The 16,277-nt window shown below is 41.3% G+C and overlaps 1 protein-coding gene across 2 annotated transcripts in view; it reads left to right on the top strand.

The window, feature by feature from the left end:
- Positions 1 to 15,529, top strand: part of HNRNPLL (heterogeneous nuclear ribonucleoprotein L like) — a 38,382-nt gene extending 22,853 nt beyond the window's left edge. Inside the window, exons 5-13 of one of the 2 annotated variants that reach the window (XM_019549040.1) lie at positions 2,929 to 3,025; positions 3,122 to 3,194; positions 6,906 to 6,977; positions 11,425 to 11,642; positions 12,166 to 12,287; positions 13,012 to 13,213; positions 14,299 to 14,356; positions 14,458 to 14,556; positions 14,977 to 15,529. In XM_019549040.1, the coding sequence (XP_019404585.1) occupies positions 2,929 to 3,025; positions 3,122 to 3,194; positions 6,906 to 6,977; positions 11,425 to 11,642; positions 12,166 to 12,287; positions 13,012 to 13,213; positions 14,299 to 14,356; positions 14,458 to 14,556; positions 14,977 to 15,128 (1,093 nt within the window). In that variant the 3' untranslated portion in view covers positions 15,129 to 15,529. Of the gene's footprint in view, positions 1 to 2,928; positions 3,026 to 3,121; positions 3,195 to 6,905; positions 6,978 to 11,424; positions 11,643 to 12,165; positions 12,288 to 13,011; positions 13,214 to 14,298; positions 14,357 to 14,457; positions 14,561 to 14,976 lie in introns of both variants that reach the window. The other variant, XM_019549041.1, reaches the window with a different exon arrangement.
- Positions 15,530 to 16,277: the final 748 nt, after the last annotated feature.

Raw genomic sequence — 16,277 nt, 5'->3', positions numbered from 1 at the left:
GCATTGGTAAGAATGTTCTGGGGCACTTGTTGGAAATGATTTAACTGTTACAGCACTGGTCTAGTTGACAGTACCTTTTTAAAGAGGCATTTCTCTCTTTCAGTTGTTGCTTGTATAAAATTCTATGCTTATCCTTGCGGAGAAGAAACATTCTTTTCTCAGTGTTAGCTCACCACTTACTATACTACTTGCCGCTGTGAATTTAAGTGAAAGAAAGAGCTGTGACTGAGAATAGTTAATGGATTATGGTACATATCAAAGTCCAAAGTCCAGTATGACTGAACCTTTATAGCATTCTAGCAATCTTGTCTATGGAGGCTGATTTCTTCCCCCACTGCCCTGTTTCTGCTTCTTGGCATAAGAATGAAATGTCTGGCACAAAGTTTGGTCTCTGTCTCTTAATGTGCCTTTCAGAGGACCACAGATATTACCAGTCTGTTGGTGTTCTTGGGCTGTGTGCATGGAGAACTAAACCGAGGGTTGCTTCAGTAACTTGCCAGGGATACAAGCTGTACTTAACACCAAAACAAGGAACTAGTTGCTGCTGTTTGTCTTCAGTACAGAAGTTTGACTTTGAAGACTATGCACCCCAACAGGGAATGGTTTATTTTGCTACACAAAATTATTGCGTGTTTATGATAACCAACGTTAATTGGATTAGGTAGCTCACTGCTGGATAAGGTATCTTCTACAGCCTGCAACTCTATGTTAAAGATGAGCAATACTGTAAGTGGTTTTTTTTTCTCCATTATTGTGGCTGCAAGTTTTGCCCAGCGCTTTTCTGTTTGCTTAAATTCTGCAACATTCCACTATTTAAAGCAAATTTTTAACGTGCAGTTGCAGAGGACATTAAGTACAATTTGTGTGTAAGCAAGTAGTCTGAAACAGTAGCTTTGAGGGTGTCTTTGCCTTTGCTGCACATTTCAGGTGTATGTAGCTGTAACTCTGAAACCCAGTGATGATGATTTTACTATTACCATCTGTTTCAATGCTGCTTGTTTTTGCAGCAGTATTTAGCTAACACAGTTTTGCAAGCACAGGAGATACTTCCTATACTTGCTAGAAGCTCTGATGAGTAAATGTTTCTGTTGCATGTAGTAAGTTCTGCAGGGCAATTGCACATTTTCAGTACATTAACTGCATCTTTGTGGAGAAGTGTAATATAACAACACACAAGGAAAACTGTATAGAACTTTTTAATGATTCATTTGGTAAAATCCTTCATTAGAATGTCTCCCGGAGTAGAGTGCTGATGAATCTAGGTGTTACAGGGCTGTGCAAAATGACTGTGTTTCAATTCGGTTTTGGATTCAGCCATTTTGGAGGACAGTGATTTGTTTCAGTGTTTTGGATCACTGTCCTGTTTTGGTTCGGCCAAATTTGTTTCAGATATTCAGCCCCCCTGAATTTGTTTTAAACAAGCTGCAAGGGAAGCTTTGCACAACCCTACCCAGTGGGGCGGGGCCTGGGGCTGGGGACTGCAGGGACCCAGTGGGGAGCAGGACAGGGCTGTGGGTGCCTTATCTTGGGATGGGGAAGGGCTGCTGCCCTCTGTGTGGGTGAGGAGACCCCTATGTGGATCTCTGATCCCTGTCATGCTGGGTCACAGGGCAGGGAAGCAACCTAGAGTGGTGAGCAAGTCTGCTGGTCCCTGCTGCATGATTTGACTCTTCAAGGAGCAGAGATCTGCACTGGGGGTCTCCTCGCCACTGCTGCCTGCCCTGTGCAGCGCTGCGTTGCTGGGGCAGCACGGGGCAGGCAGCCGCGGTGAGGATACCCCCAGTGTGGATCTCTACTCCCTGCAGAGCTGAGTTGCACAGCAGGGCAGCAGTGTATGGCTGTTTCCCTGCAAGCCCAGCTCTGAAACTGAAATGTTTTGGATGCCTGTTTTCGTTTTGAAGATGTTTCTGAGTCTTGTTTTGATTCAGATTCGGTGTTTCGGGTGCCGAAATGGCCCCAAATACCTCCAAAACAAAAAAGCTGCTGAAATTTTGCACAGGCCTACTAGGCAACCTAGCACTGCATATCACTAAATACAGGAGGATTGTGAATCGTGCACTGGGAGTATGCAGGCTGTTCACATGCTTTTGTATTTAGCTCCTGAGAACTGTAGTTTTTTGTGGGAAAACAATAGTAGTCTGAAACACCACAAGACCATCTCTTGTAAGCTCATCTGCATTTCCAGGCAATGGAATTAATTTAAGCTCAGTAATGCCCCAGTTGCAGCACCTGCCACCTAGACTGTCCTGTTTAGGTGTTTTGCTTGTAAAATTCCTTAAGTTCCCTTTTTCCTGATTTAGTGATGGAATTCTTGTCTCGGAAAGGAAGTCCTATTTAATCTCTCCTTCCTGTGTCCTAGTTTCTTGCAAAAAGTAACTGAATTTATGACTCCACTGTCCCAACCTTTTATTACCTGCATTCAAAGTACTAAGGGAAGATACTGGCCTCTGCTTTTTTTCAGCAGTCCATTTTTAAGCCTTTTTCTACTGACATTACAGTCATTTACTGAACTTGTCAATAACTTGTTACATGTGCTGATAAAATTTCGCTGAAATGGCCCTTCCAGATTCACTCTGAACTGTAGTGTGTCTGCCTTTTTAAAGTTAAGTAAGCACACAGAAACTTGTAGAAATAAACTGAGGCTTTTATTGTACTTGTATTAGCCATAAGTAGAATGAGTCTATTTAAAGTGTTAGAAATCTCATCCTAAACTTGGTACACTTCAGAAGTAGACAAGATGTGGCTTAGGCTGATGTTGAGAATGTGGACGGCCAAAGCTTTTCTTTAGTACTAAACAGGTCAACCTTTTTAGATACCTCATTCCTGGTAAGGTATGTGTAGGTTATTCTAAAACATCTTAAATTGTCTCTTTTGAGGGGGAGGAATCTTTACTTAAACATTTTTTTAAAAATCCTTAACACGATATACATTTGAATCTGTTCTCTGTGCCCAGAAGGCTAAGGCAGCACTCAATGGAGCAGATATATACGCAGGATGCTGTACTTTAAAAATCGAATATGCAAGGGTAATGCTCAGATCTTCTCTAGTAATAACTTTACTAGCAAAATGCGTAAGCTCCAGTCTCACCTTTGTTTGTTTTAATTTTACTCTGTTTAAACAGCCAACTCGACTTAATGTCATTAGAAACGACAATGATAGTTGGGACTACACTAAACCGTATCTTGGCAGAAGAGGTAGGTTTTTATATATTATAGCTGTAAGTGGTTAACTGTGTTAAATACTGTACTGTATACATGGTTAGGTTGTTTAATACAGTAGTCCTTTCAAACAAGCCATTGCTGGTGAAGGCTGTGTTGCAGAGGCCAACCTGTAATCCAGGAAATAACACTGAACATTAGTGCCCCCTACTGGTGTATATTTGAGCTATTTAGTTCAACAAGGAGCCCACACATGCAAGCACGTTTGCAGTTCAAGGACTTGCATTTCTCCAAGCAGCTCTCTCTCTTTGGAGGGGAGGAAACTGATACAGACTATTCCTTACAAACTACAAACTTGCACACTGCTTCTCTTTGGAAAGGACTTTTTCCCTTATGTTGGACAAGGCATTAAGAAGGATAGAGGACTTCAGCAGGCTGACTCTACACTTCATCATGCACCACATCGGCATCAGCAAAAGCCCTCTGAAAATCTCAGACTTGCAACTCACTTTGTCTGCATACTGCATGCATCACCACCACAAGTTTTTAAAGGAGGACACTTACAGTACTTCAGATTTGCATGGGATGAATAAATACCATGATAGACTGTACCCATTTCTGTTCAAGTGTGTATGTATACTGATCTTAACCCTAGAATTACAACTGCAGAATTTAAGAACCTCCATAAAATGGAAAATTCCCAACTCCTGTTGATCTCATCTACAATGTTGTAATCTTCTTATGACTTGTTGTATTTAAAAGAACAGCACATTCAGTCTCTACAGTGTAAATATTGTCTCAAGTAAGTAAACTGGAGGAATAACATGTATAGAAAATTGGGATTGATCAATACGCTATCAAATAAGACCCCTCAGCTATATTTAAATATTTGGAATAGGGAGTTGCACACTTGGTGCACATGTAACTTGTCTCTTGGATTCTTGCATGTGAAAATTAGTCAGAGCATAAGTCTTGCAAGTGAAAATTATGCCTAAAATGTAAAAGACAAACTGCTGTGTAGCCTGACTTCTGTAAAGTGTTTCAATTTTTTTTGTAACTGTTCAGTGACTTGTGTTTTAATATTTTTTTTCTATATAATGTAATTTTAGAAATTAGATATGTATAACATGGAGGTAGAAACTTAGCATGTCCAATTTAAGGTAGAGTATCTTCAGACTCTTACATGAAGGTGAGGGTTTTGACTTCATTCTGAGATATGCTTCAAAGTTAACTTTAGAAATTCTGAGTTTGTAAAATTGTTGTATAATTGAAAATACAGGTTTTGGATTTGCAGAGTTAAGTTCTTGTAAAAGGTTAACAAGGGAGCTACAGAACTGGTTGGCAGCTGGTAGAATCTCACTATTTGAATTGAAATTCAAAAATTTACTCAATTTCCTGGCTGCTTAATGGAAATAAAATTGAAGTTGTCAGTAACTTAAAAGCATTGAATCTGAAAGGGGCATGGGGAGGACCAACAAAACTAATTGCACTATTGGTTTCTTAACCATTACAAATTTTACCTATTTAAAGCAATATGAAAACTTTCATGTGAAGTGATTTGGCTTACAAAAAATAGAGGTTCAGAGACTACACATTTCTCGTTTCTCACTCTCCTTTACTAGGGAAACATTTCACATGTTAAGGTTGCTTTACTTTACCCCAAAATTCACTGATCTGCTGTTTGCTTGTTTTTCTCTGAGCTGAGTTGCTGGAACCTGTTTCTCTCATTTTTGTGATTATTACATCACTTCATACCAGATATATACTTTTCAGCTAGCCTTGTAATGGTGGTGTTATGTCTGTGTCGCACACTATCTTTGATCAAAAAACAATGAATAGTTGAGTTATACCTCCCTGAAATAGTTTTTATCCAGTGAAGCATGCACAAAGCATTTACTGTGCACAAATAAAACTGAGCTCTGATCCAAGTACTTGCTTTTCACATTTAATATAAGCCTGCCCATGGCTTAACATGCATCCTTCATGGAGTGCAAAAGAAATGCATTTTTTTCAGTTAATTCTCAGGAGCTTAAATATTTCCAGGCCTCCATAGTTACAAACTGTGTGCACATGCATGCTCTCACTGTCTCTTCTCTCCCAAAAGCATTCCTCGACCTACACAGGCTTTCTAAGGAATGTGTGCAGATACGAGGGAAATGTATTTATAGGTAGCATGTAAACTGTCTTTTTTTTTTTCGTTGTGGAAATATGTTGGCTTCCTCTGGTTACCAAAGGAGTGTACCCTTTCATGTGCCATTTGCTTTGAGACAAGGTTCTCAAGATATATCTTAGAGCTGTCTAACAGCTGGCCGGCCACTCCATCTTTACAGGTTCAAGCAAATAGATAAAATAGATCCACAGGATAGAATTTTAAACCCAGTTTTCTGAAAGAACTATGAAAGTGACTTAATTTCTTGTCTGTATACTTTATACCATGTAATAAATAGTTAAAATGAGTAGTGAGGAAGCTTTGGACTGCTAGTGAATGGTAGGGGTTTTGTTGTTGTTGGGTTTTTTGAGGGTTTTTTGTTTGTTTGTTTTAAAAGTAAAATCCCCAAGAGGCAGAATTAACATAACTTGGGCAATTTTACTTCATATGAAATAAAAAAAATAGTCTTGTCTCTCTGAATCCAAGTGTTCTAGGAGCACTGCTGTCTGCCTTAGGCTCTTTGCAGCATAATCATCTAGCCTCAAAGCTATCCTCAACATTTTTGGCAGAAAGATGCATCCATTTCTCATTTTCCACTGATTACTGTCGCAGAGTGTTAAGCTCAGGAGTTCAAACTGCTTGGGAAAAACTTCTCAGGCATTGGGGTAGAGATCAATCATGCTTAAGTATTTGTACTAATTATAACAAACTGATCAATATTTTATCACACTTTTAGAATGTGGTGCATCAAGGACTAATTTACTAACCAAAATGGGTGAGAAATGTTCTACTTTCACTTACCAAGAAAACTCAAAAGTTCATATTTTTTTTTCTGGGAATGCTAAGAAAATTAAGGAGAACTCTACCTTTTGGAAACATTGCACTGCTTTCATCCAGTCATGTTGATCCCTTGGTTAACTTTACACGATCTAAAACAGGGTTTTCTCAAAGGATTGTCCGTTATTGAAGATTTTATTCAGTAACATTGCATTGTAATTGAAAATAATGTCATGCATCATGAATAATGCAGTAATGTACAGTCCTTTCAGCATTCCCATAAATCAATAGGTGTTCATGTAAATATATGTACACAAATGTAATGCTCTCTGTTTACTGATTGTGAAACCATGTAATACAGGTTGTTGTTGGCTTATGCTGAAACTTCTTGAAAGAAGCCCACTTTGAAAATGTGTTGCTGTTGAAGCTAATAGTATGATTCAGGTACTGTCTTTCACAAGTACTGCTTTTAAAACTTGTTTTAAGACATGCATAGGTAAATCCTACTCTCTGGTGCTATCTGTAATATTATGTGATGTCAATTGCAGAACATTATCAAGTATTCCTATAGATTTAAATTGCACATTCTCTTTTGCCAAAAATCTCAACATTAAGTGAATTTTGTTATTCAAGTGACAACCTCTTAACTTCATTCTATGATTTACATCTGGCCTTAAAAACTGATTTTTTTTTTATTTTTTTTTAAAGTTAACCAGATATCAAGTTATATTTTCACCTTTTAGATGAAATTATAAATATCCTGATTTGAAAATTCAGGTGTGCACTTGGTAAAACTACTTTTTTCCACCCCCATATCTTAGACAGAGGGAAGGGCCGCCAGAGGCAAGCTATTTTGGGAGAACACCCTTCATCATTTAGACATGATGGCTATGGTAAGTAACAGAATGACAAGTGGTCTGTGGCTTTTCACTTTTTTTTATATGGTGGAGTTACAGTTTTTTCTAGGTTACATAGAAAAGCATTGGGAACACATAATGGTAGACAGCTTCTATAGTTTAGTGTAGTGCTACACTTGCTACTGTCAGTCCATAAGTTAAAGATGTTCATGATGTTATGAAACCTATGGGGGTCTATAACACTAATAACATTTTTCTTTAAATTATACAGTCTTGTTCCACTGGTTCAGTTACTGCTTCAGATGGTATCATCTGTAAACTGTCATCATCCTAGGCAATGACTAGAGGATATGTATCTATACCAGAAAGGTTTCTTTCTTCTTAACAATGCAGCTCAGCATGAAAGAAACTTGGCAATATGTAGAGTATTTGTTACACTGATTGGTTTCAGAAAACTATTGAACTTCTGTATTTAATGCAGCTAGTTCTTTCACTTTTCCCTTGTAATATCCCTGGTGCTCTTCTTCCTAATGTGTCTGAGTTTGGCAATATGTTACTATGTAGGCGAGACGTTTTGGAATTATTGCAATGACCTGAGCCTGTTTGTGCAAATACTCGTCTGTAATTTGAGATGTACAGTGTGTATGAAATGCAGAGAGGCTTAGGGGCTGAGATTTTAATGTGACTTCCTATATTTCTTTTATAAAAGTTTAATTTGCATATATGTATTAGTCATTTTGACCTTCAGAAACCAACGTTTGTTGGTTACTGCTTCTTTTGCCAGATAAAGTATAAGTAAAAAGTTGATGAACATTGTATAACTTTATTTTCTGCCAGAGGCAAAAGTTCTTGTGGGTGATTTATCTTTTTAGTGGCCCAGTGCATGGTTGGAGTAGACTTAGACAAGCTTTTGGGTATTGCATCACCATTCTTCAGGTCTGCCAGATGGTTTATTTTCTCTTGGAGGCCTTCAGGCCTTGAGAATTCAAAATATTTCAGTTTGCTCTTAACCATGTGTCCCTTTTTTTCCTCTAACGTCTCATCAAACTCCAGGTGAGTTTCTTTTCCCCCCTTGCAATGGTAGCTGTTTTTCATGGGTAGCACTATAGGTCTCCTTTTTCTTCCTCCTTTTGTTACTTTTCTTGATGAGCCTGCAACAGAACTGTTTACGAGAGTGGCTGTGGCCCTCCCCTGCTGGCAAAACATCTCCTGTCCCATTCTGGCTTCTCCTGTCCCTTTTCTGCCTCACCTGCCATGCCTTGAGGCATTGTAGGCTGCCTCAGGGTCCTAGAGTGAGCTTCAGTTTACCTCAGCTTGCTCATTAACAAGATCTCTACTACTCCTTGATCCTGTTTCACAGCCAGGGTGGCTAGGATCTGGAACCAGCTTCCAAGGGAAGTGGTGCTGGCTCCTACCTTGGGGGTCTTTAAGAGGAGGCTTGACAATGACCTAGCTGGGGTCATATGAGCCCAGTATTCTCTCCTGCCTATGGCAGGGGATCGGACTTGATCATCTACTTAGGTCCCTTCCAACTGTACATGTGTGAATCTATGCTGACACCGCTTTTGCCTTCAGGCACTAAATTATGGCCTTCCTAGTCCTATACATGCCTTAGGGCAACCTGTGAGTCATGAACCAAAAGTTGATTGCAAGAATATACGAAAGGGTCATGAACAAACTTTAAAAATGGCTCTTTAAAGGAGAAAAATGTGGGAAACCATGGCTTTTCCCTTGCAGGCTGCCAGAGTTCCAGTCTGCTAGTGGCTACTTGGAGCCCTCCATGCCCCACACACCCATCCCCTGCCCCTACATATTTGAGGGCTGGGCCCTGGGGGTAGGGAGCAGCGGGTCAGGAGTGAGGGGCACAGGGTTGGGACTGGACATTGCTGTTTACAAGTGGGTCCTGGCACAGAAAAGGTCAAGAACCGCTTAGAGCACAAGTTTATTTTAGGGGCAACAATTGTGGCCTCTGGCCACCCCCATAGCCATGTCCATGCCTCACAGAGTTGTAACTTGAATTCTTTTCATGGGGTCTCCTTGGCCTTGTCTCCTTTTACGCTGGGCCCTCTGACCCTGTCCTCTTGTGCTCTGAGCCCCTAGCCTTATATTCAGTTCAGCCCCATGAGTCTATAACTCTTGCAGAGTTACTGTCTGCAGGCTCTAGCTACTCAGCTTTAGCCCTAGGCAGCTCTGTACAGCCCACCCCATCCTAGACCCTTACAGGACTCTCTCTTGACCTTAACCTCCTGTACCATAGGGTGCTGCACAGGCACCCCACTTGTGGCCTCCACCATGCCCAAACTTTCAGTCAGAATGGATACAGAAACATAAGCAAACTGCTTCCAGCTGAAACCTACACTCTACCCTTGGGCACTGTCCCACAACAATTCATACTCCCCTCTTAGTTGTCTGCTTCCAGCTCTCTGGTGCTTTGGATGCCTCTGGGTCTGTTTCTGATAGCATTACTCCCCAGGGGCTTCTCTCCTGCCCACTCTGATTTAGGAGCTCAGCTTGTCTCCTGGGGCTCTACCCCTTTTTTCAGGTGTTCCTGATCAACCTGAGATATGGCCCATCTACTCAGTGAGTAATCTGTTCTCCTCTGCTACATTTGGCTTAGGACTGAAGCTTAGCTTCCTACCTGTCTGGAGCTTTACCCTGTTTGCCTGTTGCCAGGCAGCAGTTCCAAGTAGCTATAGGCAGTCCTGTACCCCCTATCTGGGCTTTCTCCTGGCAGCTTACTCCCTGGTAGATAGCTTTGCTTCAGGGGACATCTGTGCTGTCCTTTCTCCCTCCAAGTAAGGGCCCCTAAGTCTAGGTCTGTGGTACTCAATCTGACATGCAGGCCAGATGTAGCCTGCAGAGTTGTGTTTATCCAGCATGTGGGTCTCCACATATATCTGGAAATCTAGCGGTCGGTGTGTAGTGTCAGCACTGCTTGGCACTCATCTGCTGCCAAATTTCTGGACCTGTGGGGAGCCCCATGGGCTGGGTGACATGGCCCTGCACACTAGATTGCACTGGCATGGGTTCATGCTGGCACACCTGGTTGCACCCGTGGACCGACCCCTATATCGCATATCTGGCCCTTGAGGCCAGAATGTCGAGCATCACTGATCAACATTATTCTTGGCCTCATGAGAATGGAGGATCCTCCCCATAGCATTTTGGGAAATACTGGGGTTGTTTTTTTTAAAGCTCTAGCTAGATAAATGAATGACTATTGACTGAAGTGTTTTTAACAACTCTTGTGAAAGCATTATTTGACTCAGCACTTGCTGAGCAACTAAACTGTGACTTATGAAGTTTAACCCTTGTGACAGCTGTCACTTTGCTTCCTGATAAATGTCACTTTTACTGGCAGTGGAAAATGAGGTCACCTGGAGCTGTGTATTAATGTTGACCCTTGAACACGTGCTTTCTATGAGCTAACTCAAGAATACTGCCTTCCTTTACCAGTCTTCTACAGCTCCTCAAACAAAATTGCACTACCTCTAGACTATTAAACTCCCTTCTAGAGTTTGACTTTGGTTTTTCCATTATGGCAGGGGTGGGCAAAATAAAGTCTGTGGGCCAGATCTGGCTCACCAGTTGATTTGTATCTGCCCCATGGTGCTCCGCATGTGGTGAGCCCTGCCTGGGACAGCTTGCGCTGTGTTCCCACCTGCACGTGCCCCATGCCTGCTGATGGCACTGCCCCAGCCCTGGCCAGCAGATGCAGATTCCCAGCATGGCTGCCTTTCACTCACAAGTGGCTGCATGTCATGGTGGGTAGGAGGAAGGGACCTGGAGCTGGAGCCTTGTGTGCTGGTGCAGGGGCTGCCTGGCTGCAGCTTCCCTCTCACTTGGCTGGGTGTGTGGTGCCCAGCACACCCCCACACTGGAGTGGTGCAGCAGGGGGAGGAGGAGGAGCCATGAAAGAAGCTGTGCGTCCTGGCCAGGGCCATGTAGGCAGGAGCATGGTGCAGGCTGCCCCAGGTGGAAGTGGGTGGGGTTTGGTCCCATGCAGAGTACTGTGGGGGCAGCCATGGCCATGGGCCAGATTTCGGGGTGTGGGGGAGGACACACACAACACCACACCCGCACCATCTGGGTGAGCTCTGCTGCGCACACCTTCTGTCCCTACCCCTGGCTGGCTCCCAGGATCTAGCATGCAGTCAGGCCTGCAACACACCTCTTCCCCCCCCAACAATTCACCCCTCCAATACACCCATCCACTCCACATTCTCTTTCCCCACCCCCCCCCGCCCAAAAGAGTAAGACTTTATTTTGAGCTACTCTGCAGCTGCCTCTATATATACTACTAAAACCTCAACCAGGGAGAAGAAAAACTGTAAAAATTAGAAGGCTTGGTTTGAATTGGGGGAAAAGAACAATATACTTAGAAAACTAAAATCCCTCTCTAGATCAAGCCATGTGCATCTGAGCATCAATCCATTTTAAATTCATAAGAGTTATAGTTAACAACGTCTTGTCATTTCTGTAGGATCACATGGTCCATTGTTACCTTTACCCAGCCGGTACAGAATGGGATCTCGAGATACACCAGAGCTTGTTGCTTACCCACTGCCTCAGGCTTCTTCATCTTACATGCATGGTGGCAATCCTTCTGGGTCTGTTGTCATGGTCAGTGGGCTACATCAGTTAAAGATGAACTGTTCAAGGGTCTTCAACCTGTTCTGTTTGTATGGAAATATTGAAAAGGTAAGGCATGTGTTATTAGCAGCTTCACTTATGTATGAGATTCATGTGCTGCCCTTCCTGAGAGAGGCTCAGAGCAGCTTACAGTAAAGACAAAATAACTTACAAAAGCAGAATAAAATCAAGTAAGTAAAACAGACCACCTCCCAAAATTTCAAAAGGAATCCACCCTACCTGCTCCCTTGCTTCTCACCTGGGATATTGTGTGCCTGCCTGTCCTACCAACGCAGTCTTGTTTCCCAACCTGTTTGCTCTCTCCATAAAAGAAAACATTTTTCTTCCCATATTCCCTTGCCTTACCAGGGGAACTCCATCCTTTTTTCCCCCATGTCTCTCCAAGTCTGTGCTTAAATTTAGTCTGTCTAATTTAAAGTGTAGTGGGTGCAAACAGCTTATTTTCTAAATAGTTATTGATACTGATAGTGGTTAAAGTTGGCAAAGAGTATATTTTTCTTATAATTTGCAGAATTCTTACAATAATGGTATCCTTTGAGCTGCATTGTCATTTACTCCTGAACTCTTTCAGGTGAAATTTATGAAGACTATTCCTGGTACAGCATTGGTAGAAATGGGTGATGAATATGCTGTAGAAAGAGCTGTCACACATCTTAATAACGTTAAGTTATTTGGCAAGAGGCTTAACGTCTGGTAAATATACTATTTATCACATTGAAGGTTCATGTTTGGGGTGGATGTAATTTAACTGCACATGAATCAGCTGTTTAAACTTTATAAAGAATTTTCAGATTCTTTAGCACAGTGATGCTTAACCTGCAGCTCACTTGGAGAGATGTGGCTGTTAACACTGCCACCACTCTCCTGCTGCCAAATTTCTGAACCCATGGGGAGTTCTGCAGGTTGGATGATATAGCCCTACATATGGGGTCTGGCATGCAGGGCTGCACCTGTAAACTGACCCCACATGCCAAACCCATGCATTGGACCCAGCCCATGGACTGGTCCCTGTGCCACTCACCTAGCCTAGGAGGCTAAATTAGTTGAGCACCGCTGTTTTAAATACTAGCTAACAAAACTGCAGAATATGACATCAATAAAAGTGGTTGAATGTTAAATGTAAGGATTTTATGCCGATCAGCTGTATGTGCAAATATAGTTGATTTTTTAACAGCAGAAATCTGTGTGAACAATGATATGCAGAAACTTAGCTAATGAAAGTATATCCATTAACATGTTTAGCTGTCTTTCTTCCACAGTTAAACATGGGAACCAAGGTCGAATTCAACTTAACTCCTCTTTTCAGAAGTGAATACCATTTCTTTTGTCCTTGTCTATGTAGTTTGTGTGCAAAATGTACAATTAAATGTTTCATTTAGAATGCAGTCTTTCTTAACTTTGTATCTTTAAATCCCAGTGTGTCCAAGCAGCACTCAGTAGTTCCCAGTCAAATATTTGAGTTGGAGGATGGTACAAGTAGTTACAAGGATTTTGCCATGAGTAAGAATAATCGCTTCACCAGTGCAGGCCAAGCATCCAAGAACATAATTCAGCCCCCCTCTTGTGTGCTGCATTACTATAATGTCCCACTGTGTGTGACTGAAGAAACCTTCGTTAAGGTAGGAATCATGCTGCTGTAACTCATTTAAATTGGGGTACTGTAGTCTTGCCTTGTACTTTAAATAAGAAATAACTGGGGAAAGTATGCAGTAATTTGGCCACTATTGATGCTTGAAACAGGGGCAGGTACATGCTGTTCAAAAAGAGGCCACTTTATTTTTGCATAGTCTGGCATTGCTCCCTTTGCAGGAAAACTGTCCAGGCGAGCTGTGAAAAGATCTTTAGGTACTTGTTTTCCTAAACATAGATGTATTCACAGTAAAAAAAAAAAAAAAAAATAGAGAGTGCAAGAGGCCATGCAGTCAGTGTGGTTTGTGTAGTCCTCTATGGGTGAAATGAGATGAATAAAAGCATGACTAACTACAGTTTGCAAAAATGATAGAGAATTTAATATGAGATTTTTTTCTTGTTTTTTCTCATGGTTGCTTAAATAGGTTCCTTGATTCTTCTCAAAGCTTACAGTCCTTCACAAGAATAATATGCATCTCCAGTCTTTGTAATCCTGGTCTGTGGTGTTTGCATTGTAGCATTCTCCACAAGATAGTGAAATTGTATGACAGCTATAATGTAAATGTTATATTTAGTTATATTTATATTATATATTATTGGTGGCTTATTTTAAATTGTATTGTACCTCTTAAGATCATTAAAATTCTAGTGCAGCTCAGAGGCTTCCCACCAGAATTGGGCCCCTCTTGTGCTAATACAGTGGAAGAGAAATTCAATCTCTGTCTCATAGTGTTTCTAACAGAAGGTTGCTATAGTTTTTTCCACAACAGTTTTTCGCATATCACTGGAAACTGGGAGACTGAACACATTTTGTTTTGCAAGCCTGTTCCTCAGGCAATTTACTAATACCCTTTAAAGTTAGCAAGTGATTATTATCTTTCAAGAAGAAGAGAACTTTATTTTTCTCTAATGTGAAGTTCCTTTAAACTAAGGCAGAGAATACCAACTAAAAAGCTTATTCCTGCTGTCATAAGAGGGTTTTTTTTATTAATTAGTGTCTTCTTTTTAATGTTTGGGAATAGGGATTTAAATGTTTAGCTCAATCATGTTTTCACTTTTTTTATTTTTGTGGCAGCTATGTGAGGATCATGAAGTTCTCAGTTTTATCAAATACAAAGTATTTGATCCAAAACGTAAGTAAATATTTATTGGGGTTTTTTTAAAGATTGGTTTTTGTTTTTTTTTAAACAAACTGTTCTCTGAGGGAAGTATACCAATTCATTTGTTTCAACAGCTTCTGCCAAGACACTCTCTGGTCTGTTGGAATGGGAATGCAAGACAGATGCAGTGGAAGCCCTCACTGTACTTAATCACTACCAGATAAGAGTCCCAAGTAAGTCATTTAAATTAAGACTTTAACCATTTGTAAAACAGTAATTTTTCCCCTTCATGTTGAGTCTTGGATATAAAGTGTTGGACACGTGTAATTTTGTGGACCTGCAGCTAAAAATAAGTGACTTTCTTTTGCATGGCTTTTTTCTAATACATTCCAGTAATCCCAGTGAGAAGATTTAAGGTTTCCCAATGCACATTCTGTTTGAAGAAAGCTTTCTCAATGATGGGTCCTTAAAGTTCCATCAGTGAAAGTAAGGCAGAAAAAAATGGGATCCGTTTAGGATCCAAGTACAAAAGTCATGACAGCCACATAGGGATGAGAAACTCTGAAAGAGTTGGGCCACTGCTCAGATTCCTTGGGTTTGGATAGAGCTTTATTTGAACTGCTTCAATTCCAAGTACTTTTATTTCCATGCAGATATGAGTATCCCCTACCCTGGAGTGGCCATGACAGCATGTGCTTTCAAGTGGTGCTTTCAAGCAAGGGGCTGGAAAGCAAGAATCCTTACATGCCTTTTGGCCTCCAGTTTCCTAAGGACAGCTGAGTGCACAGGAAAGAATACTTGTTAGCTGTCTGCCCTGCCCCGCTTTCCACCTGTATATGGGGGAGGGAGAGCTGTGGAATGCTAGAGGACCAAACAACCCATCATTGTGGTCTGCTGGAGTGTGCAGATATTTCAGGAAGCGCTTCAAAATGAAGTGGTTCAGAGAGGTTCCTTTTTTTCCCCTGAGGGTCATATTTGAAGTGCTTCATCAGGCACAAATGCCTCCACCTTTGCTGTTTTGTCATGCTTCAAGGCCCTTGGAGCACGTCAGACAGAAAAGCTGTCTGGCATGCATCACAGAATTATGGATGTGCTGTCAAACAGGACTAAAGGAAATTTCTTGTTATAAAAATGGGATTTAAAGTATGTTGACATACAAGCTCTTTTGAACCCTCAAAGGAGGTAAATAAAATCCATCTATATTCTCGAATATTTCTGGAATTTGTATATTGCCAGATTGAACGACTTTAAATGTTTAGAGGTTGAAAAACTTCAGTACAAACCATTTCTGCCAAGTGTCTGTCTAATCTGCACTTAATTCTAAGGATGGAACAAGGGAGGTAGTAGAATCTCCAGTGTTTAATCACCTTTTATTGTTAGAAAGCTCATCCCAGTCTCCAACCTAAACTTCCCTTGCTGTAATTTAAAGACATTGCTCCTTGTCCTGTCCACTGCAACCACAGAGAATAGTCTATCACAGGGGTGGGCAATTATTTTGGGTAGACGGCAGCTTAGAGAGTTTTAGCAAGCTGTTGAGGGCTGCCTGGGTAGCCCCACCCTGTGACAGATGCCCCGCCCCTGGTCACCATCTTGTGCCCAGAAGTCCTGCCTCCTAACCCCTGACTTTTGCCACCAGAATTCCCTCCCTTTCCCTTTGGAAGTACTCCTTTCAGCAAGGGGTTTTACTAGCTTGCAACCAGAAAAATACCAAATTATATTCTAAAAAGCAAACATCTACAACACTGATTAAAAATATATATTTTTGTCCTGGTTTACATGTCTTTGTGTAGTATGCATAGAGGTGATTGTATATAATAGCTTAAAATGAAGTCTCACTCTTGTATATTGTTTCATAGTTTCTAGGGTTGGAAGGGACCTGAGCAGATCATCTAGTCCGACCCCCTGCCATGGCAGGAAAGAATACTGGGGTCAAACGACCCGAGCAAGATGTTCA

Source organism: Crocodylus porosus, unplaced genomic scaffold (assembly GCF_001723895.1).
Source record: "Crocodylus porosus isolate Cpor-Errol unplaced genomic scaffold, CroPor_comp1, whole genome shotgun sequence".
Lineage (NCBI taxonomy): Eukaryota > Metazoa > Chordata > Crocodylia > Crocodylidae > Crocodylus > Crocodylus porosus.
Note: the sequence above shows the minus strand (reverse complement) of the source record. Positions and strands in the feature narration are given on the sequence as shown.